The sequence below is a fragment of the Dendrobates tinctorius genome, unplaced genomic scaffold, assembly GCF_039654945.1.
Source record: "Dendrobates tinctorius isolate UK_male_01 unplaced genomic scaffold, ASM3965494v1 ptg000376l, whole genome shotgun sequence".
Taxonomy (NCBI): domain Eukaryota; kingdom Metazoa; phylum Chordata; class Amphibia; order Anura; family Dendrobatidae; genus Dendrobates; species Dendrobates tinctorius.
The window spans coordinates 2613285-2635681 of NW_027362042.1; the positions used below are offsets into that span (position 1 = coordinate 2613285).

Consider the following 22397-nt stretch of genomic DNA (forward strand, 5'->3'; position numbering starts at 1 on the left):
TGTTCCCTATCTAACCTCTCTAACACATCTCTCCCTCTTTCTGACCACAACCTACCTATATTCTCTTCCCTCTCCTATTGAGGTCCACAATTCCCACTCCACAAACTTGCACACCCTCGCAGATACCTCAAGCACCTTTATCTACACTCACTCTCTGAATCCCTTCTCCCTCTTGAAGACATAAGTTCCTTACACAATGCAGATGCTGCTGCTGCTTTAGACTACAACAGTGGCAGCTCTCCAATCAATCACCGCCCCACCCCCCACATACCAAAGCTCGCACAATCAACAGGAAACCTTGGCACATCAGCCTGACTAAAGAAGTGGCTGGCTTCCCGGGTTGCTGAGTGGAGATGGAAAAGATCCCATTGCAACAAGCACTTCATCGCATTCAAACAGTTCCTCACTACTTTTAAGTCCACACTCACTGCAGCAAAACAAACCTATTTCTCATTTCTCATATCCTGTCTCACAACCATAAACAGCTATTTAACACTTTCAATTCTCTCCTCCAACCCCAGCATACCCTCCCTCTTCTCTTATCTCAGCTGAAGACTTTGCCTCATCCTTCAAGCAAAAGACTGATAACATCAGACAAAGCTCTTGCCTAAAGTCCTCATAGCCCCTCTTCATAACTACTCAGCCCTCCTCTTCCAAAACCAGCTTCTCCTCCATTATTATTTTGGGATATGTCAAAAGTAAAAGAAAAGTCAATGATGCTATAGGATTTTTACAGGATGAAAATGATGAAATGGTAAGACAGGATGTTGAGAAGGCCGAACTTTTAAATTCCTATTTTGCAATTTTGCATCTGTTTTCTCTTAGAAAGGAAATGTAGCATCAACTGTTCTTCACTGTCCTATTAAGGGAATATAAGAATCCAGGATATCTATAAACAGAAAGATAGTGAGGAAACACTTAGCTAACCAAACTGAATTCAAGTCTCCAGGTCCAGATGAATTACACCCCAGATTACTGAAGGAGATAGCAGAAGAAATTTTTGAACCCCTCTCCTTAATCTTTGAAAATTCTTGGAGAACAGGAGAAGTCCCAGAAGACTAGAGAAGAGGAAATGTTGTTCCTATTGTTAGGCATCGGGTTCCTGCAGCTGCACAGTGAGAATCCAGAGCCTTGCATCCAGTGGTCTCCCATTCTCCACCAACCGCTCAGGAGCCTGCACGGCAATCTCGGCGTCCCGGACGCTCTGCTCAGACCAGCTCCGTAGGACTGGTTGTTGCTGCCACCTCTGGGTCAGCAATAGCAGCGTAGGCTGTCCTACAGCAAGCCACTCCAGAGGCTAAGTCCTCTCGTCCCGCTACTGGGCATGCTCACGAGACGATCTCCCATTGGAGATCGGGAGTCACATGCTCAGGTCCTTCTCCTGATCTGATTGGTCCATCTCAGAGATCTGGAAGGTCCCGGCAGCACACGGCTATAAAAGGCCCACATGGTCGCTCGGCCATGCGCTAGTATAGACTCTTTTTGCTAGATGTGTGAATGGTGATGGATGTATGATTCTGGTGACTGACTTATTGATTCCCCTCCCTCTGATATTATGCATGTGGATAGGGAACCATAGAAAGAGTCAGCGCCAGTTAGTGGCAAACCTTAGGCCACTGTGCACACCGCACCGCTACACTAGCGTCCGGTGGTATCATGTCTCTCACGGCACTATCGCATAGCGGCTGTGTCTGCCGCCGCGCTGCATTCAGCAGCACTTACCGGCGTCCGCAGTAGCGACGCCGCAAGCATGGTAGATCTAGACGGACACCGTCCCCTGTCTTGGACTCTGTCCTGTGACCTGATACCGTGCGTGTAATTTCACTGAGACCTGTGAGTCTAACAGGCTCAGTGTTTATGTTTATGTTACAGCGCCTCTGTGAGTTAACAGAGTCCGCTCTGCGCACATCGGGTGACGTTGAACCCATGCGCATTATACCGCCATATAGCGCGTCTGCCGTTGTCTAGCAGCGGTTTTAACACCTACTGCACGGTGGACCCCAGGCGGCGAACGCACTTTCTATTATTTCATATTTAGTGCGTTCCGCCGTCCCTAACACCTATCTTCAAAAAGGGGAAGAAGGTGGGCCCAGACAACTATAGGCCGGTGAGTCTGACTTCTATACCAGGAAAGATCTTTGAACAAATTATTAAAAAACATGTATGTAAGTACCTGGATAAAAATGAAGTGATTAAACAGAGTCAGCATGGGTTTGTAACTAATAAGTCATGTCAGACTAACTTAATTTCCTTCTATGACAGAATCACTGATTGGGTGGATCAGGGAAATGCTGTAGATATAGCATATCTTAACTTCAGCAAAGCATTTGACAAAGTATCTCACACTATCCTTATTGAAAAAATGACTAAGTATGGAATGGACAAGGCAACTGTTAGGTGGATTCATAACTGGCTTAGAGATCTGACCCATAGAGTGGTCATAAATGGCTGCACATCCAGTTGGAAAAATGTCTCAAGTGGGGTACCACAGGACTCTGTCCTGGGCCCTGTATTGTTCAACATCTTTATCAACGATTTAGATGAAGGAATTGAGGGTAAACTGATTAAATTTGCTGATGACACAAAGCTAGGAGGGATAGCTAATACTAGAGAAGAGAGAGAGAGGATTCAAAAAGATATAAATAAACTGGAGCAGTGGGCAGCAACTAACAGAATGGTTTTTAACAGGGAAAAATGCAAAGTACTACATCTGGGCAATAAAAATGAAAAAAGCATATACAAAATGGGAGGAATAGGGCTAAGCAACAACACATGTGAAAAAGACTTGGGTATACTAATAGATCACAGACTGAATATGAGTCAACAGTGTGATGCAGCAGCAAAAAAGGCAAATGCAATTCTAGGATGTATTAACAGAAGCATACAGTCTAGATCACGTGAAGTCATTATTGCCCTCTACTCCTCTTTGGTCAGACCTCATCTGGAATACTGTGTCCAGTTTTGTGCACCACATTTTAAAAAAGACATCAACAAACTGGAGCAAGTTCAGAAAAGAGCGACCAGAATGGTGACCGGTCTGCAAACCCTGTCTTAGGAGGAAAAGTTGCAGGATTTGGGAATGTTTAGCTTACAAAAGAGAAGACTGAGAGGAGACTTAATAGCTGTCTACAAATATCTAAAGGGCTGTCACATTGTAGAAGGATCATCTTTATTCTCATTTGCACAAGGAAAGACTAGAAGCAATGGGATGAAACTAAATGGGAGGAGACTCAGATTAGATATTAGAGAAAAAATTTTGACAGTTAGAGTGATAAATGAGTGGAACAGGCTGCCACGAGAGGTGGTGAGTTCTCCTTCAATAGAAGTCTTCAAACAGAGGGTGGACAGACATCTGTCTGGGATGATTTAGCGAATCCTGCTTTGAGCAGGGCGTTGGACCAGATGGCCCTTCCAACTCTACGATTCTATGATTCTATGACTTTCCAGATCACATCTCACCATATGTGCACTTGACCCGATCCTGTCCCATCTCATTCCAAACCTCACCACAGTCTTCAACCCAACCCTAAACAATATCTTCAACTTGTCACTAACAACTGGTGTCTTCCCTTCTTGCTTCAAACATGCGTTGATCACACCAATTCTCAAGAAGCCCTCCCTTGACCCATTCTCTCTGTATAGCTATCGCCCAATATCACTTCTCCCCTATGCCTCAAAACTACTGGAACAGCACGTCCATTGTGAACTGTCCTCCCACCTCTCCTCCCACTCTCTTCTCGACCCCTTAGAATCTGGCTTCCGACCGCATCATTCCACTGAAACTGCCTTGACTAAAGTCACCAATGACCTATTAACTTCAATATCCAAGTGACACTACTCTGTCCTCCTCCTCCTGGACCTGTCCTCTGCCTTTGGCACAGCATACCATTCCCTCTTACTGCAGATTCTCTCTTCTCTCTGGAACCGATATCACCCCCTTACTCACCAGAATCCCACAATGTCTGTCCACTATTTCATCTTTCTTCTCTGCTAGATTTCTAAACCTTCACATAGATAAAGCAAAAGTCATCATCTTTCCCCATCTCAATCAACCTGAAAAACAAACCTATCCATCAAAGTACATGACTGGCCACTCTCCCCAGTTCAGTAAGCTCACTGCCTCAAGGTAGCCCTTGACTGTGATCTATACTTCAAATAACATATCCAAGCCCTTTCCACTTCCTGACGACTAAAACTCAAAAATATTTCAGAGACAATATGTTATGATGAGTCACCGAAGGAGGAAAAAACAAAATACCAGCTAAGTCCAGAAAAACCAGAGAGGTTGGCAGCTATCGGATTGCAGACCCCTGAACCTATCCACAACAACTAGCAGTAGCTGTGGGGGGTTCCTACGGTGCCCTAGACCCCTCGATCACAGCCGGAGAACTACATAGCCTAAAGACAGAAAGGGGAAAAACTAAACTGCCCCAGAGCAGACCCCAAAGCAATAGGCAGCCCCCAACATATACTGACGGTGAAGCAAGATGAAAACACTAACACAGATAGAAAGATAGGTTGAGCAAATGATGGGGCCCAAGCTAACTACATAGGACAGGATAGGAAAGCTGCTGTCTGCCATCCGCAAAAACCCGATCAAAATGAGCCAACCGACAGATAGGAAAAACAGGCCCTGAAGTCGCTAGGCTTCAAAAGACTATATCAGCACTCAGGTATATTCTGAAGACAGAGCAAAAGATCAACAGATGAGAGACAAAAATGGAATTCAGCTCACCCCCGGCCGGGGATGGCAGAACTCCCAAAAAACAAGGCAAAACAAAAACAAAACTGAAGAGTACAAAGCAGAGCAGAAAAACTTAGCTTTAAGATGCAGGAATCAGACTGGTCTCCAAGAATCCAGCAGGAAAATCACCAGCCAGGAAGAAGGGCGTCGGCAGCCTTATATCCAGTCCTCAATTCCAGCCACCCAGTTATCATCTAGTTGCCCAGGTGTTTGGTAATCAGCCTCACTACCTTCCTTCACCAGAGGAGGGAGTTCATCAGACCTCAGTGATGAAGGGAAAAATGAACTCACAACACAATATTCTTGTAATGTAACTGTGGAGCACAGCCTCCACCAGGGGATGCTGTTGCAGGAAAAAGGGTTGCCCTTACTATGTAGCGCCTCGGTGCAGAAGTGCAGGCCGCCACCAGACGGTGGCACAGTAGTCAGACAGGCCAGAGTCAGCAACAAACAGCAAGACGATGTACCAGAGGTAAGAGCAATGCACAAGGTCAGGGATGAGCCAAAACTCAGAGCCAAACGGGAGCATGGTATCCAAAAATGTGAGATGGAAAGAGGAGTTGAGGTACAAGCCAGTGGGTCAAGCCAGTAGGGGAACGTAGTACCAGATACAGAAAAACTGGAGGCGGAGTTCAGAGTTCAAGCTGAGTCACACACTGTAGGGAAATCACCAAACGTACACAAAGTCAGGGATAGGGAACGGGTCAGGCACACACACGGGAAGTCAGAGGCAGAAGGATCACTAGGGTATACGGATCAGCTGCTCAAGCCAAGAGCCTGAACTATCACTAACAAAGGCTACCAAAAACAGCAACAAAAAAATCGCCACCCAAGAACCAAAGAAAGGCAGGAAAAGTTAACCACTCCATGACCAGGCCGGGGAAAGAAAAGCAAGAAGCAAAGCCCGGGCCTAGATCATGACAATTCGCTTTCTGCTTCTCAGTTTTTCACAGAAAATTTAGAGAATTAGGAAGAGCAGCTTGTCGGCACGTGACTAGGGGCTCTTTCTCACTTGCAAGAGACTCGCATGATTCTCGTGCGAGTCTCTCGTATGAAAACCTGGCACTGCCGCCAGCACTGGGTCTGGAGCGTGCGGCTGCATAGAAATACATGTAGCCACAAGCTTCGGTCCGAGTGCCTGCGGCAGCGGCAGGTTTTCATGCGAGAGACTCACACTAGAATCATGCAAGTCTCTCGCAAGTGAGTATGAGCCCTAAGTGTGCAAACTGCATATGTGCTTGAAGTGGGGGGGACTATAAACTGAATTCTTGCTCCCGGTGCCAAAAAAAAAAACTAGATACACCTTTGGTTTATGAATATCTTTTTCTGTATTTGCCTCTCCACTGTGGCTCTGCCCTTCTATTGATGAACCAGGAAAATCAGAATGAACAACCTTGTAGCCCCCCTCCTGATAAAAACAAATAAGATCTTTGTTTTAACATGTAAATAGTGGAGATAAGAAGAAATGTAAAAGAAAAAGAAGTCTTCAAACATATGATATCCTGGAAAAAAAACTGCATGGTTGTGAACCTACAACTCCCAGCATTGCAAGCACTGGAGAGTCAAATATTTGCAGATCACTGATATACAGTATATTAGATGGTCATTAATTTTTTTTAAAAACTAGTTACGGTAATGGCAAGATGAAAAAAAAAACAAGACTTGTTTAAGAGTTTCCATATATCACCATTACTATTCGGTGAGACTGGTCAGTACTGCCCTAACAAAGTCAACAAGGAATGAGAATCTGAAGTAAGCACAACGCACATAAGATCCAAAAGTCAAGGATACAACAGCCAGCGGGCGTTACAAAGATTAATAATCAATTGCATTGTAAGCAGAGATGACAATGCAGATACCTCATTATCATACATTGCAGATTTCATCAGTATTTTACTTCAGGAGTGGCTCCTAGGGTCAGTGGAAATATAACGGAAAGTCAAACTTCTTTTCCTTACAGATTTGGTATCAAAGTTCTTCTACGGGATGGGAGCACACAGGCTTCCCCTAACTCCCCTTTTGTATCAACGAGTCTTGGCCGCCAGGATTGTCAGGTTGTCATTCATTTTTTCTGGATTTTATAAAAAATCATGGGCATAAAATAGTTTTTATGGACACATTGGAAAACTATAATAAATGATCATGATTTGATTGCAGCTGATAATTCTGACATGACATCAACTGTGAACTGTAAAAGGATGATAACTACAGTCAAAATAATCTGTATAAGCTTCTTCATATTCACAAAAAACACACACGTCTTAAAAAAAATTTATGGACAGGGCAAAAAAAGAGTCCTATTTTTACGGACTGTCCTGGAATTTCTGGGCAACAATGTTGGCCAATTATGTCCCTGTTGTAAGTACACTGGCTTGTCCTTACTTGAATCCCTTTTGGCAGCTACTGACCGCTGCATACTGGGAAAACCCAAAAGATCTGTTATTTTGGAGATGCTCTTAAGCAACCGTCACACATAACGATGTCCCAGCGATCCCACCAATGATACGACATGGATGGGATCGCTGGGACATCGTTAGGCTGATCGCTGGTGAGCTGTCACATAGACAGCCCCTCCAGCGATCAGGACCAGCGACGTTGGACGCTGGTTTCTAATGTAAAACGTCGGGTATCCAGGAGCCGCGGCTCCTGGATACCCGCTGTTTACCTTGGAAACCAGCGTGTACGCTGATCGCTGGTCTCTTGCTGCCACACGCAGCGATGCGCGCTGGGCAGCGGGAGACCAGCGATCGAAAAATGGCCCAGGCCGCTCGAGCACGATCAGCGATAACCGGCAGGGGGGCCGGTAACTGATCCCCGTCACACACAGCGATCTCGCTGGCGAGATCGCTGATGGGTCACGGAACCCTTACCAAGTCATCCAAAGATCAGAATTTGGCCTGTGGAAAAATATCTCAGATTTTTACATTTACAAATTTTTCCTGTTGTTTAATGTTATTGCTGATTGGTATATAATAATAGTTATTATAATAATAACAATCAAAACAACAAAACTACCATCAATCAACTGAAGAAAGTAGCTCAGATCGGGGCACATCCTATGCCGATACATTACAACATCCTAGATTTCTTTGAGAGATCCCTATATGCAAAGAGGGTCAACACCAACTAGTGATCTGAGAGTTGTGATTTATAAAAATATTTATTTTTATTTATTTTACTCATTTATATAGCGCCATTAATCCCACAGCACTTTACAGACATTACCGTCACTGTCCCCATTGGTGTTCACAATTTAGATTCCCTATCAGTATGTCCTTGGAGTATGGGAGGAAACCGGAGAACCCGGAGGAAATCCACGCACACACGGGGAGGACATACAGACTCCTTGCAGATATTGTCTTTGGCTGGATTTGAACCCATGGTCCTAGCACTGCTGTGCTAACCACTGAGCCACCCATAAGAATAATAACTTATTATTATCATTATGCTTTGCTTCACCATCTTATTCCGCAGCACTTCACAGACGTTATCATCACTGTCCCCAATGAGGCTCACAATCTACATTCCCTATCAGTATGTCTTTGGAGTGTGGGAGGAAACCAGAGAATCCAGAGGAAACCCACGCAAACACGGGGAGAACATACAAACTCCTTGCAGATATTGTCCTTGGTGGGATTTGAACCGAGGACCCCAGCGCTGCTGTGCTAACCACTGAGCCAATAATAAGAATAATAGTAATAATAACGTACTTGGGTCTATTTTATCAGGACAATCATCTATTCTCTGCAATACTAATATACACACAATAAATAGCGCTATAATTCCCTAATTAAAGGTTAAAGTCATGCTGCAAAATGGACTTTGCATACGCAAATGTTAAGCTTTGCAAATATGCAATGTAAATGTATTCAGGTTAATGAGCACAGCCACAAAGCCGTAATAATACTGTGCGTATAAGCCCTAAATAAGCTGTGGCTTAACACAGAGAATAAATATTAGCTTTCCCCAAAAACACTGCACAGAAACATGATCAAAGCAGTTTACCTACACTCATAGCTTATGTGAGCTGCATGTAAAAAAAAAACAAAACAGTTAGGCTGGGTCACATTTATCCGATGCTTAAGGTCAGTAACCATCAGAGTTTTTCTCTATTTACTCCCCATCAGTGGCACGGAATCAGATCATGATGTTATACGAAATATTGTGATCCTCTGGATCGTTACCTGCATGTATCCAGCAGAAAAACTGGTACACCGGACAGGTGGGAACAACTCCACTGCAAACAATGGATTGGTTCCTCTATCAGTTTCCATCCGGCATTCATGCTAAACATCGGATGGAAACAATGGCCAAATGTGCCTTAGAGATGGATGATCTTGTGACAGCCGTTCCATATTGCCCACTCGGACAATGGACACAACAAGAAAGGGAGCGATAATGAAGTATGTGATATCTTCACCGTGACTGATTTATAGTTGAATCTGATCATTCATCAGTGACCTCAATGATAGATGCAAATCAGAACTGGGTAGTTGCCCTGCAGTTGAAGTATTGGAGTGGATTTGCCCTGCTTCGATTATGTGGTGCTGCCTAGATAAATGCTATGAAAAGTTCGAAGAATGAGTATTGTGTACTCCAGCTAAGAAAGCAGATTTCAATCGTTGCAGATAGATATGAGGGATTCAATCTGACGTGAATAGTATTTGTATTGAATTTTATGAAGTTCACATATCCCATCGAATTCAAACAATTTGTGAATTGATTTGCTCAAATCACAAAAAAAATAATCAATTTTACACATTGCAGAAGATTGCATCAGCCACAGAAAGTTCACATGACCTCAGGCACGATCGTGCAGGCTTTACCACAAAGCTTTGCAGCTTCATACTATCATAGCCTGTATAAAAGTTGAGGCAAGGAATGCAGCAGCCATTAGGATAGTGAGAGGAGAGCTGAGCTCAAAGCTCAGCAATAGAGATAGAAAGATCTAAAATATTGGACAAACTAGCTTGGCCCGTGCAAAATTTTCGCACATTGGTCGCCGGGGGCGCAGGCAATTTCAGAAAAAGCATGCTGGTCAAATGTAAATGTATTTCATGAGATGATGAACACAGACAGGTATTTATATATGTAGATTGGTAATACAATAAATTGGTTTGATAAGTAGAGGCCAAAAAATGTCTTCCGGTTGAGGTGCCACCTGCAGGTCATTGTGTCTTTCTGCAGGTTTATAAAAATGAATGTTTAAACTGTATTTAGTGATAAAATCATGAATGTGTGGCTTGTTTGACCCTTTTCTTGCTGAACGGAGCAAGTTTACCTTTCAAATGGTGTATCATGTGTGTGTGTGGGGCGAAGTAATCACCGAAAAAGCAGTGCATGTATACAAATGTGTTTGCATATGTGACTCACCTGCAGTGAAGTGTGCAATCCTACAATGTGCCTGAAATTGGCTGGGCAAGCACATGAGGAAGCTGGAAAGACCCCAAAGAAAATGTTTGGATTTGTTTGTGATGTCTGTAAGCAGCTTTGTGGTAGTGTGCTTTGTAGTAGTGTGCTGCCACCTGCAGGTAATTTGACCTTTCAAATGGTGTATTATTTGTTTGTGTGGGTGGAGTATGAACGGAACAAGTGTGCAATTCAATAGGCAGTGCATGTGTACAAATGTGTTTGCATATGTGCCTCACCTGCAGTGAAGTGTGCAATGCTCCAATTTGGCTAAAATAGGCTGAGTAAGCAGTTTGGCAAGCTGGAAAGCCCTCAAGGCAAATGTTTGGATTTGTTTGTGATGTCTGTAAGTAGCTTTGTGGTAGTGTGCTTTGGGGTAGTGTGTTGCCACCTGCAGGTCATTTTTCCTTACTGCAGGTTTATGAAAATTAATGTTTAAACTGTATTTTGTGCTCAAATCATGGATGTGGGGTTTGTTTGGCTATTTTGTTGCTGAAGGGGGCAAGTTTACATTTCAAATGGTGTATCATTTGTGTGTGTGGGTGCAGTATTATTATTATTATACATTTATATAGCGCCATTTATTCCATGGCGCTTTACATGTGAAGTATGATCAGAGATACAAAGTAATGCAAAAACCCTAGTCCATGCCCTCATCATCTCCCGCCTTGACTACTGCAACCCCCTGCTCTGTGGCCTCCCCTCTAACACTCTTGCACCCCTCCAATCTATTCTTAACTCTGCTGCCCGACTAATCCACCTGTCCCCCTGCTATTCCCCGGCCTCTCCCCTCTGTCAATCCCTGCACTGGCTCCCCATTACCCAAAGACTCCAGTTCAAAACCCTGACCATGACATACAAACCTGAGTCCTCCGTACATCTGTGACCTAGTCTCCCGTACTTACCTGCATGAAACCTCCGATCCTCACAAGATCTCCTTCTCTACTCCCCTCTTATCTCCTCTTCCCACAATCGCATACAAGATTTCTCCCGCGCATCCCCCCGACTCTGGAACTCTCTACCACAACATATCAGACTCTCGCCTACCATGGAAACCTTCAAAAAGAACTTGGAAGACCTACCTCTTCCGACAAGCCTACAACTTGCAGTAACCACCGATCCACCAAACCGCTGCACGACCAGCTCTACCCTCGCCTACTGTATCCTCACCCATCCCGTTGTAGATTGTGAGCCCTCGCAGGCAGGGTCCTCTCTCATCCTATACCAGTCGTGACTTGTATTGTTTAAGATTACTGTACTTGCATGTATTATGTATACCCCTCCTCACATGTAAAGCGCCATGGAATAAATGGCGCTATAATAATAAATAATAATAATCACCGAAAAACAGTGTTTAGAAATAACAGAATAGATACTCCAGACCACAATGTGTTGTCCAACCGCAGATGAGTGTTTTATTCTGTGAATAACACACATATTTAATTGAAAGGGGGAGAGACAGGAGAGGTGCTAATTGCAGTGCCAGACTCAGTGTGACTGATCAGTTATATTGTATAACTGGCATCTGTCCTCTTGCAATTAAATTACAATTACACATTTTTTCTTAGTCCTTAATGTAAAGTAGAGAGAAGCACAATATTTTTTACATAAAAAAAATCTGAAATCAGTGTTAGGCCGGGGTCACACTTATGAGACACTCGCACAAGTCTCGCGGAGTTTGTATGCTCTCCCCGTGTTTGCGTGGGTGTATTCCGGTTTCCTCCCACATTCCAAAGACATACTGATAGGGAATTTAGATTGTGAGCCCCATCGGGGACAGTGATGATAATGTGTGCAAACTGTAAAGCGCTGCGGAGTATGTTAGCGCTGTATAAAAATAAAGATTATTATATATATATTTAATTCATTAAAAATCTAATGTTTAAACATTTGTTTTTTGCAATGGATCCTCCTTTCTCCTCAATAGCTATATATTTGGGGGGGTGCTAATGTTGAGTTTTTCCATTACATTTTAAAAAAATTTTGTAAAGTAATAATTGTTTGTTTTTGTTAAACACAAAAGAAAATTCCCCATAATTCAGACATTTAACTGTGACTGTCTACCTCACAAAATGTGTGGGTTACAAACAATTTGTTGTTTTTTTTATACATCTATGTTCCTAGTCAAATTTTACATCTGCAAATTCCAGATCAATACAGCTGATTATAGTGTTGTACAAAATTTATGGTAAAAGAAAAAATAAACATCACGACTATAAAATATGTGAGCAGCTATCAGGAGCAGAATCATAACAACCACAACTGGCACCAGCCATCCAGGCAGGAGTACTACCAACCACAGGTCACAATAGTCCTCGTTTACCTCTGATGAACGTTTGTCAGTGAGGAGGAAGCGTAGGATATTATGACACATCACTCATCTGATTCACAGCAGGATGATGTGACCTCTGACAGTAACACTGTCAGTTTCAATCAGTTTTCTGCACGTAATGATCAGCCTGATTACAAATGACTAAGAGGGATAATTTTTAGACCATTTCTTTTTCATTTGTAAAAATTCAGAATGTTTGCCATTTCATTGACTTATTAATGAGCTGTTGGTTACTATTGGGTTTTTAGTGATCAGCGAGTATGCTTGTTGCTCCAGTTTTCACAAGCATGCTTGGGTGACCTCCGAGTATTTTGGCGTGCTCGGAGATTTAGTTTGTGTCTACGCAGCTGCATGATTTAAAGCTGCTAGACAGCCTGAATACATGTGAGGAATGCCTGTTTGTTAGGAAATCCCCACATGTATTCAGGCTGTCCAGCAGCTTTAAATCAAGCAGCTGCTTCGACACAAACTAAATCTCCGAGCACGCCAAAATACTCAGAGGACACCAGAGCATACTCAGGAAAACTCAAGCAACGAGTATAGTCGCACTTCACTAGTTACCATCTGTTTCTATGGTGAAGTCACTTTGACATTACTAAAGCTGTGCTTGCATTAAAGAATTTAAAAGAGGTTGGATACAGTCCTAGGAGACCAAAGAATGTTACTTGTCTTTTAAGGGTAATTGTAGGCTTTGAAATATTGAGATTTATGCCAAATTAATTTGTTGTAAAACAATTTAGTGGAAAAATTTGTCAAACATGGCAAATAAATGTCCAAAGATTCAGTTGTCTCTAGTTGCAGCCATTCATTTTGAAGAAATGGTATACTTTTAAGCCAAAAGAGACAAAAGCATTCTAGGAGTTATACCTTTATTGGCTAACAAAGAAATTTATATTTCTAAATAATATTTCTGGATAATAAATAAGAGAATAACTGTATAAATATATATTTTTTTGCATAAAAGCACTTAAATAGATTTTTTTTTTTGCTAACATGATACTACAATATACATTTTGATCATACATGTGAATATAAAAAGGGAAAACCATTTTCTTTAGCGATTAAAAAAGAATGATAAACAGTAATATTTTTAGCATTTTCAGCCATCATCCATGGGCAAGAACACAATTTACATGAAAAAAAATTACATAATTGATTTTACTAATCCTCCTTTAAAGAGAATCTCACACCTATTTTTTGGACTATAAGCTGCCGGGACGCCATCAGGGGCTTATCTACAGCATTCTGTAATGCTGTAGATAAGCCCCCAATGTAACCTGAAAGATAAGAAAAATGAGTCATATCATACTCATCCAGGGGCGGTCCGGGTCCGGTTTTGGTCCGATGGGTGTCGCGGTCCGGACCGGCGCCTCCCATCTTCAAGCGATGACGTCCTCTTCTTTGCTTCCCATCGCGGCTCTGGCGCAGGCGTACTTTATCTGCCCTGTTGAGGGCAGAGCAGAGTCCTGCAGTGCGCAGGCTCGGGACCTCTCTGAGCTTTTCCGGTGCTTGCGCACTGCAGGACTCTGCCCTCAACAGCGCAGAGCAGTGCGCCTGAGCCGCGACAGGAAGCAAAGAAGAGGATGTCATCTCTACAAGATGGGAGATGCCTTACCTGGACCGCAACATCCATTGGACCAAAACTGGACCCGGACCGCCCCTGGGTGAGTAAAATATAACTCTTTTTCTTTTCTTTCAGGTTACATCGGGGGTGGGGTGGGCTTATCTACAGCATGCTGTAGATAAGCCCCTGATGGTGGTCCTGGCAGCTTATAGTCCAAAAAATAGGTGACAAGAGTCCCTTTAAATTAGTGCTTGTGAGAATATGCAGTATATGCAATATTTTAGATAAGAGGGTTTCCCGGGGTAAAGGCTTAATCTCATTTCTACATATGTATACTGAAATCAATATAGAATGTAACCCTGGGAAATGTGCTCAAAATTATGGGTATCTATTGTGCCATTTCTATAGGTGAGTACAGAGTAAATTTTAGGATACTTTCAAACTAATTATTTCTCCACAGCAGATTTTGTCACAGATTCTTATCACAATCCATCTCAAAATCAGTATGTGTTACATGATTATCTGTCTGTGTAATGAGGATATGCTTATGATTTTACCCTCATAAGTCTGCTGGGAATCCTCTCTATAAACTGACATGATGTGGATCTCAGCAGCTTTTCAATGCTGATTTTTTAGCTGCCTGTGCACAAAACTTGGTAAGATGTCATCCAATTTTGCTGCTACTGTTGCAGACTTTCTGCTAACAAATCCAGAAACTTCACAGTGTATCCCTCATGTGTGAACATACCCCTATGCAAATTATTTTTTTGGCGATACTAATAAGCTATGATAGACCATAATGGAAAATATATACATTTGCAGTTGGTTGTCATGTTGCCTTACTACATTATTTCACCAGAAAGACGTGTGTATACAAATATAGACGTGATAATTTTGGTACATCCTATGTCATCCTTTTTACATTTTGGATTATTTCTAAAGATGCATATATATATATATATATATATATATATATAATTTTATAACTATTAATGTAGCATTGCTTAGAGATCAGTAAGAAACACAGAAATATTCAACTATTGCATTTATACAGGGATTTACCTTGATGAGGTTATGTGCCACTGCAGACACAGCTGCATCGTCTCCTCTAATAAAAGGGGCATTCGTCCCTGTGCCATACCCATGCCAGGCAATCAGATAAGGGTTGTGAATGGTGATCCAATACTTGACCCGATCGCCAAACTTTAGGAAGCAGAACCTGGCATAATCATTAAAAAGGTGGATGACACTCTCATTTGCCCAGCCCCCATATTTTTCCTGTATGGGTACAGGTAAGTCCCAGTGGTAAAGGGTGATCACTGGTTGAATGCCCTTCCTGATCAGTAAACTTATGGTGCTATTGTAGTAGCGCACACCCTGCTCACTTGGGACATCATTTCCTTGTGGGAACAGTCTTGGCCAAGAAATTGAAAAATGGTAAAAATTCACCCCTAAAAATTCCAGAGCTGGCATCTCTTTGCTTGAGAAGCTGCCCGAGGTGGCTGCAGGCTGGTCCATGGAAGGCATACCTCTCAAAGACTGGTGGCTCTTCATAAACTGGTCCCACACAGAAGGTCCCCTGCTGGAGTGATCGTCTTCTATCTGCAATGATGAACTTCCAACACCCCAAAGAAAGTCAGGAGGGAATGTTCCATGGGTGAAAAGCTGACTTTCATTTAAAGGGTTTACTTGACTCAGTCTTTGCCAGACTTGTATGCCTTCTCCAGGATTTCCAATGGCTTCTTTAGTCAAAACTAATAAGATCCAGTAGTAGCACTTCAGCCAAAATTCAGCCATTGTGTCCCCTCCAGATCTCCTGGTTATTGTGGGGCTCCTTTCATGTGTAGGGATGGAGAGACTTCCATTCAGTGGCTGCAGAGAATAGCTGAGATCCCTCTGCTGTCTTCTGCTCCAAGCGCAGGACTGTCTTATCTCAGCTGCTCTATAGAACTGGATTGTAAAAGTCCTGTCAATGATTAGCTTGAACTGTGAGCTCAGGAGGGGTCGCTGAAGGAGGGGGTGGTGTGTCCTTGCACCAGCTCTTCAGAACCTCATTTGCTTTCATATTTTTAGGGAAGATATTACCTACATTTCACTACATTCCTATATCTACATATGCTTAACCTTATACATGGCAAAAGACTCCATATGCAAAAATGACAATGAGACTGTGCACACAATTCAAGGTATATATAGTCTGAAATCTGCACAGAAGAGCCACTGCCTTATGCTGATAGCATTCCCACCAATTATTCCAAGAGTAAGGTATAGCCAAATGAAGCACAGTGGTTTTGGGGGGATTTTAACTTTGTTCATCATGTGGCATTTTTGGATTAAAGGATCTGTTTTTAATAGGATAAGAAATAACTTGCCGACCCAATTTTTTTCCCCGATGAGGAACTTTTATTCCCGGTAAAAAATGGAACAGCGGATTGGACACTCAACTCCCGGAAAAAGGCAAGCGCAGTAGCTGGCAGCTCCATAAGGAGGAGCGCTGGTTGAGCATGTGCACAACTACGCCATTCAAACAAGGATAAAAATTACCCATTTTGCCAATCGTTGTTGAGTCCCAGTAGTCATACCCCACTGATCATGAAGTTATCAATATAAGGATATTTGAAGTGCTTGAATCTTATTCCCACCAATTATCAAAAAATCTACTATATTACTTGATCTTTTAGAAATGAAATTAATGCATTAAAGCATTTGTGCAATCAAATCTGCAAAAAAAGAAAAAAAATTGTGCAAATCGATGCAGATAATCTGTGAAAAGTTTGCAGTGCGTCTGATACTCTTAACCCTTCACCTTCGAGCCTGTTTTCACCTTCCTAACCAGGTAAAATTTTACAATTCTGACCGATGTCAATTTATGGGGTAGTAATTCTAGAATGCTTTATCATATCTCAGTTATATTGAGATTGTTTTTTGTGACACATTGTACCATACTTTATGTTAGTGGTTAATTTAGATAGATATTTTTATTGTTTATTCGTGAAAATATTGGAATTTTGGTGAAAATCGTGAAAATGTCACAATTTTAAAACTTTTAATTTTTATGCCCTTAAATCAGATAGTTGTATCACACAAAATAGTTAATAAATAACATTTACCATATGTCTATAACATAAGTTTTTATTGTTAGGAAGTTAGAAGGGTTAAAAATTCTATCAGTAATTTCTAAATTTTCCAGCAAAATGTACAAAACCAGTTTTTGTAGGGGCCACATCACATTAGAAGTGACATTGAGGGGTCTATATGACAGAAAATGCACAAAAGTGACACCATTTTAAAAACTGCCACCCTCAAAGTGCTCAAAACGACATTTAAAAAATGTATTAACTCTTCAGGTTCTTCACAGGAACAGGAATTAAAACAATGTGGAAGAAAAAAATTAAAATTTTACTTTTCCCCATAAAAATGTTGCTTTAACCCCAAATTTTGCTTTTTAATAAGGGTAACAGGAGAAAATGGACTGTATAAGGCTAGTTTCACACTAGCGTATGGAGGAGCAGCGGAGGGATGCAGACTTCATCCGTGAAGCTCCACCTCCTACGTTCAGATCCGCCTACGTCGGCATGCGGCCTGCGTACCCTATCTTTAGCATTGGGTACGCAGCAGGGCTGTGGAGTCGGTAAGCCAAACCTGCGACTCCGACTCCTCAATTTCCCTTACACCGACTCCGACTCCAACTCCGACTCCGACTCCACGACTCCGACTCCGACTCCCACACATATTGCTTATATTTAAGTGAAAAATTTATTGTAGTACAATGTGAACCTCAGACATTTAATCATTTTTATGATCCAATAATCAAGATATTTATATAGAACAGAATATATATTGGTGTACTACCCGGTTTTCATTCTTTTTGGTACAGATACGATATGGATAGACAGATATGGATAAATGGATAGATAGAGCAGATTTCTAATCTGCTTTTGCTATTGAAAACATTATCTATGAGCTCAAAAACCTTTCAGGTGATGCAGTTTTTTAAAAAGATGATCAGCTTTTGCAGCTGAAAAACGTATCCTCAAAAAACACAGGAAAAACGCTGTGTGTGAATGTAGCCTTAGATCAGGAATATAACAGCCATTTATAGGACATTTCATAACTTTCCCAAACTCCTATGAAAAAATATTCAGCACATCCTGCATTGAATTACTGTACCAATTTATTATATATTTTAGGAGTCGGAGTCGGTCCATTTTATACCGACTCCAACTCCGACTCCGACTCCACCAAAATGAGCACCGACTCCGACTCCGACTCCACGACTCCGACTCCGACTCCACAGCCCTGGTACGCAGGCCATGCCGATGTATGCGGATGCCTCCGCATACGTCATTTTGATGGTGCGGTGACCGTAACAAAATCCAACACGTTGCATTCGGCGCACGCTAGTGTGGAACTAGCCTAATTTGTTGCAGAATTTCATCTGAGTGCACCGATATCCCATATGTGGTGGAAAACTGCTGTTTGGGCACATAGCAGGGCTTGGAGGGGAAGGAGCGCCTATTGAACTCTGAAGTGCAATTTTGCCAGGAATAGATGGTGGATATGCCATTTGAAGAGCCCCTGACATGCCAAAACAGGAGAAACCCCTACAAGTGACCCATTTTGGAAACTACACCTATTGAAGAATTCATCTAGGGGTGTAGTGAGCATTTTTAATCCTCAGGCGATTCACAGAATTGTATAACATTGGGTCGAGTCAATAGAAAATTACTATTTTTTACAATAAAATGTTGTTTGGCCCTAAGTTTTAAATTTTCAAAGGGATAATAGAAAAAAATGAATACAATGGTACAATTTGTTACGCAATTTCTTCTGAGTATGCCAATACACCATACAGTTGTGGCCTAAAGTATTGATACCCCTGCAATTTTGTCAGATAATACTCAGTTTCTTCCTGAAAATGATTGCAATCACAAATTCTTTGGTATTATTATCTTCATTTAATTTGTCTTAAATGAAAAAACACAAAAGAGAATGAAGCAAAAAGCAAAACATTGATCATTTCACACAAAACTCCAAAAATGGGCCAGACAAAAGTATTGGCACCCTCAGCCTAATACTTGGTTGCACAACCTTTAGCCAAAATAACTGCGACCAACCGCTTCCGGTAACCATCAATGAGTTTCTTACAATGCTCTGCTGGAATTTTAGACCATTCTTCTTTGGCAAACTGCTCCAGGTCCCTGATATTAGAAGGGTGCCTTCTCCAAACTGCCATTTTTAGATCTCTCCACAAGTGTTCTATGGGATTCAGGTCTGGACTCATTGCTGGCCACCTTAGAAGTCTTCAGTGCTTTTTCTCAAACCATTTTCTAGTGCTTTTTGAAGTGTGTTTTGGGTCATTGTCCTGCTAGAAGACCCATGACCTCTGAGGGAGACCCAGCTTTCTCACACTGGGCCCTACATTATGCAGCAAAATTTGTTGGTAGTCTTCAGACTTCATAATGCCATGCACACGGTCAAGCAGTCCAGTGCCAGAGGCAGCAAAGCAACCCCAAAACATCAGGGAACCTCCACCATGTTTGACTGTAGGGACCGTGTTCTTTTCTTTGAATGCCTCTTTTTTTCTCCTGTAAACTCTTCTGATGCCTTTGCCCAAAAAGCTCTACTTTTGTCTCATCTGACCAGAGAACATTCTTCCAAAACGTTTTAGGCTTTTTCAGGTAAGTTTTGGCAAACTCCAGCCTGGCTTTTTTATGTCTCGGGGTAAGAAGTGGGGTCTTCCTGGGTCTCCTACCATACAGTCCCTTTTCATTCAGACGCCGACGGATAGCACGGGTTGACACTGTTGTACCCTCGGACTGCAGGGCAGCTTGAACTTGTTTGCATGTTAGTCGAGGTTCTTTATCCAACGTCCGCACAATCTTGCATTGAAATCTCTTGTCAATTTTTCTTTTCCGTCCACATCTAAGGAGGTTAGCCACAGTGCCATGGGCTTTAAACTTCTTGATGACACTGCGCACGGTAGACACAGGAACATTCAGGTCTTTGGAGATGGACTTGTAGCCTTGAGATTGCTCAGGCTTCCTCACAATTTGGTTTCTCAAGTCCTCAGACAGTTCTTTGGTCTTCTTTCTTTTCTCCATGCTCAATGTGGTACACACAAGGGCACAAGACAGAGATTGAGTCAACTTTAATCCATGTCAACTGGCTGCAAGTGTGATTTAGTTATTGCCAACACCTGTTAGGTGCCACAGGTAAGTTACAGGTGCTGTTAATTACACAAATTAGAGAAGCATCACATGATTTTTCGAACAGTGCCAATACTTTTGTCCACCCTCTTTTTTATGTTTGGTGTGGAATTATATCCAATTTGGCTTTAGGACAATTCTTTTTGTGTTTTTTCAAATTAAATGAAGATAATAATAATAAAGAATTTGTGTTTGCAATCATTTTCAGGAAGAAACTGAGTATTATCTGTCAAAATTGCAGGGGTGTCAATACTTTTGGCCACAACTGTATGTGGTCAAAAGCTACTTTTAAGGCACATTGCAAAGCTGAGAAGGGAAGAAGCCCCATATTGGCATTCAAATTTTTCTAGAATGGTTTGAGGGTGCCATGTCACTTTTGCAGAGCCCCTGAGGTGCCAGAACAGCGGAACCCAAAAAAAAGTGACCTAATTTTACAAACTGCATCCCTCAATTAATTCATCTAGGGGTGCAGTGAGCATGTTGACACCACATGTGCCTCACAGAATTTTATACAATTGGGCGGTGAAGAAAGAATTACATTTTTAGAACTAAAATGTTATTTTATACCCATATTTTTTATTTTTATAAGTGCTAGTGGGAAAAAATGGACATCACAGTTTGTTCTGCAATTTCTGCTCATAGTGCCATTGTACATATAATCGGAAACTACTTTTCAGGCACAGGTGAAAGCGCAGAAAGGAAGAAGCACCATATTGTAGTACAGATTTTGCTGTTACGACTTGAGGGTGCCATGACCCACTGGAAGAGCCTCTGAGGTGCCAGAACAGTAGAAACTCCGATAATTGACCCCATCTTACAATCTGCACCTGTCAGGTAATTCATCTAAGTTTGCAGTGAACATATTCACACCACAGGTGTATCACAGAATTTTATACCATTGGACAGTGATGAACCAATAAATTACATTTTTATCACAAAAAATTATTTTATCCCCAGATTTTACATTTTTACAGGGAAAATGGGTAGAAATGGCACCAAAATTTGTCACATAATTTCTGCTGAATGTGGAAATGCCCCATATGTGACTGTACAGTACTGCTTAGCCACACAGCAAGACTCGGGAGGGAGTGCTATTTGACTCTTGAATCACAGATGTTCCTAGAATAGTTTGCGGACTCCATATACAGAGCCCCTAAGTGCCAGAAGAGCAGAATGTCCCCGCAAGTGAGCCCATTTTGGAAATTACATCCCTCTGTGAATTTATCTACATGTGTACTGACAATTTTGATTCCATGGGTGTTTTCCAGAAACAAGCAATAATGGATGTTGCGGAGTGAAAATTTCAAATTTGCCATTGTCGTGCATAGCAGTGCCCAGTATGTTGTAGTGCCTGTACCTTGTAGTGCCCAGTACATTGTAGTTCCCATGACATTATGTCCAGCTGGTGCTTCTGGAGACATGCACCCGTAAATTATGTGGGCTCTCATCGCTACAGGAATGCCAAACATGTGGTCTCTAAATGTGTTTTAGGCACACCAGGGCTCAGAAGTGAGGGGGCATTTGGATTTGGTGGGATAAAATTTGCCTTTATTCTACCACTATCGGGGGAGGCCCATATTATTCCATTGACAGATAACAGACCTGAGTGGAGACTTGCTTTTTTGTGGATTGAGTTGCAGCTTTTATTGTGAACATTTTACATAACATTTTGGATCACATTTATCCTGCGCTCTACGCTGAGCACTTACATCTGGGTTTCATTCTAAGGTCGGAGTCACACTACTGTAGACTATGGCCGAGTGCTATGTGAGAAAACATCGTATAGCACTCGTCCCAGTGTTAATCTATGTGGCAGCTCACATCAACGTTTATTTTCTCTGCCGTATTCGGCATGCGTGTAAAATCGAGGCATGCTGCCATTGTCACCGGGACTCGGCCGAGACTTGCCAATGCAAGGCTATGGGTGCGAGAAAAATAAATCACAGAGCACTCGGACAATTTTGATTCCATGGGTGTTTTCCAGAAACAAGCAACAATGGATGTTGCGGAGTGAAAATTTCAAATTTGCCATTGTCGTGCATAGCAGTGCCCAGTATGTTGTAGTGCCTGTACCTTGTAGTGCCCAGTACATTGTAGTTCCCATGACATTATGTCCAGCTGGTGCTTCTGGAGACATGC

At 42.1% G+C, this 22397-nt stretch overlaps 1 protein-coding gene across 1 annotated transcript in view; it reads right to left on the bottom strand.

The window, feature by feature from the left end:
- Nucleotides 1-15981, bottom strand: part of KLB (klotho beta) — a 39690-nt gene extending 23709 nt beyond the window's left edge. Inside the window, exon 1 of the mRNA XM_073563008.1 lies at nucleotides 15112-15981. Coding sequence (XP_073419109.1) covers nucleotides 15112-15846 — 735 coding nt within the window. The 5' untranslated portion in view covers nucleotides 15847-15981. The remainder of the gene's footprint in view (nucleotides 1-15111) is intronic.
- Nucleotides 15982-22397: the final 6416 nt, after the last annotated feature.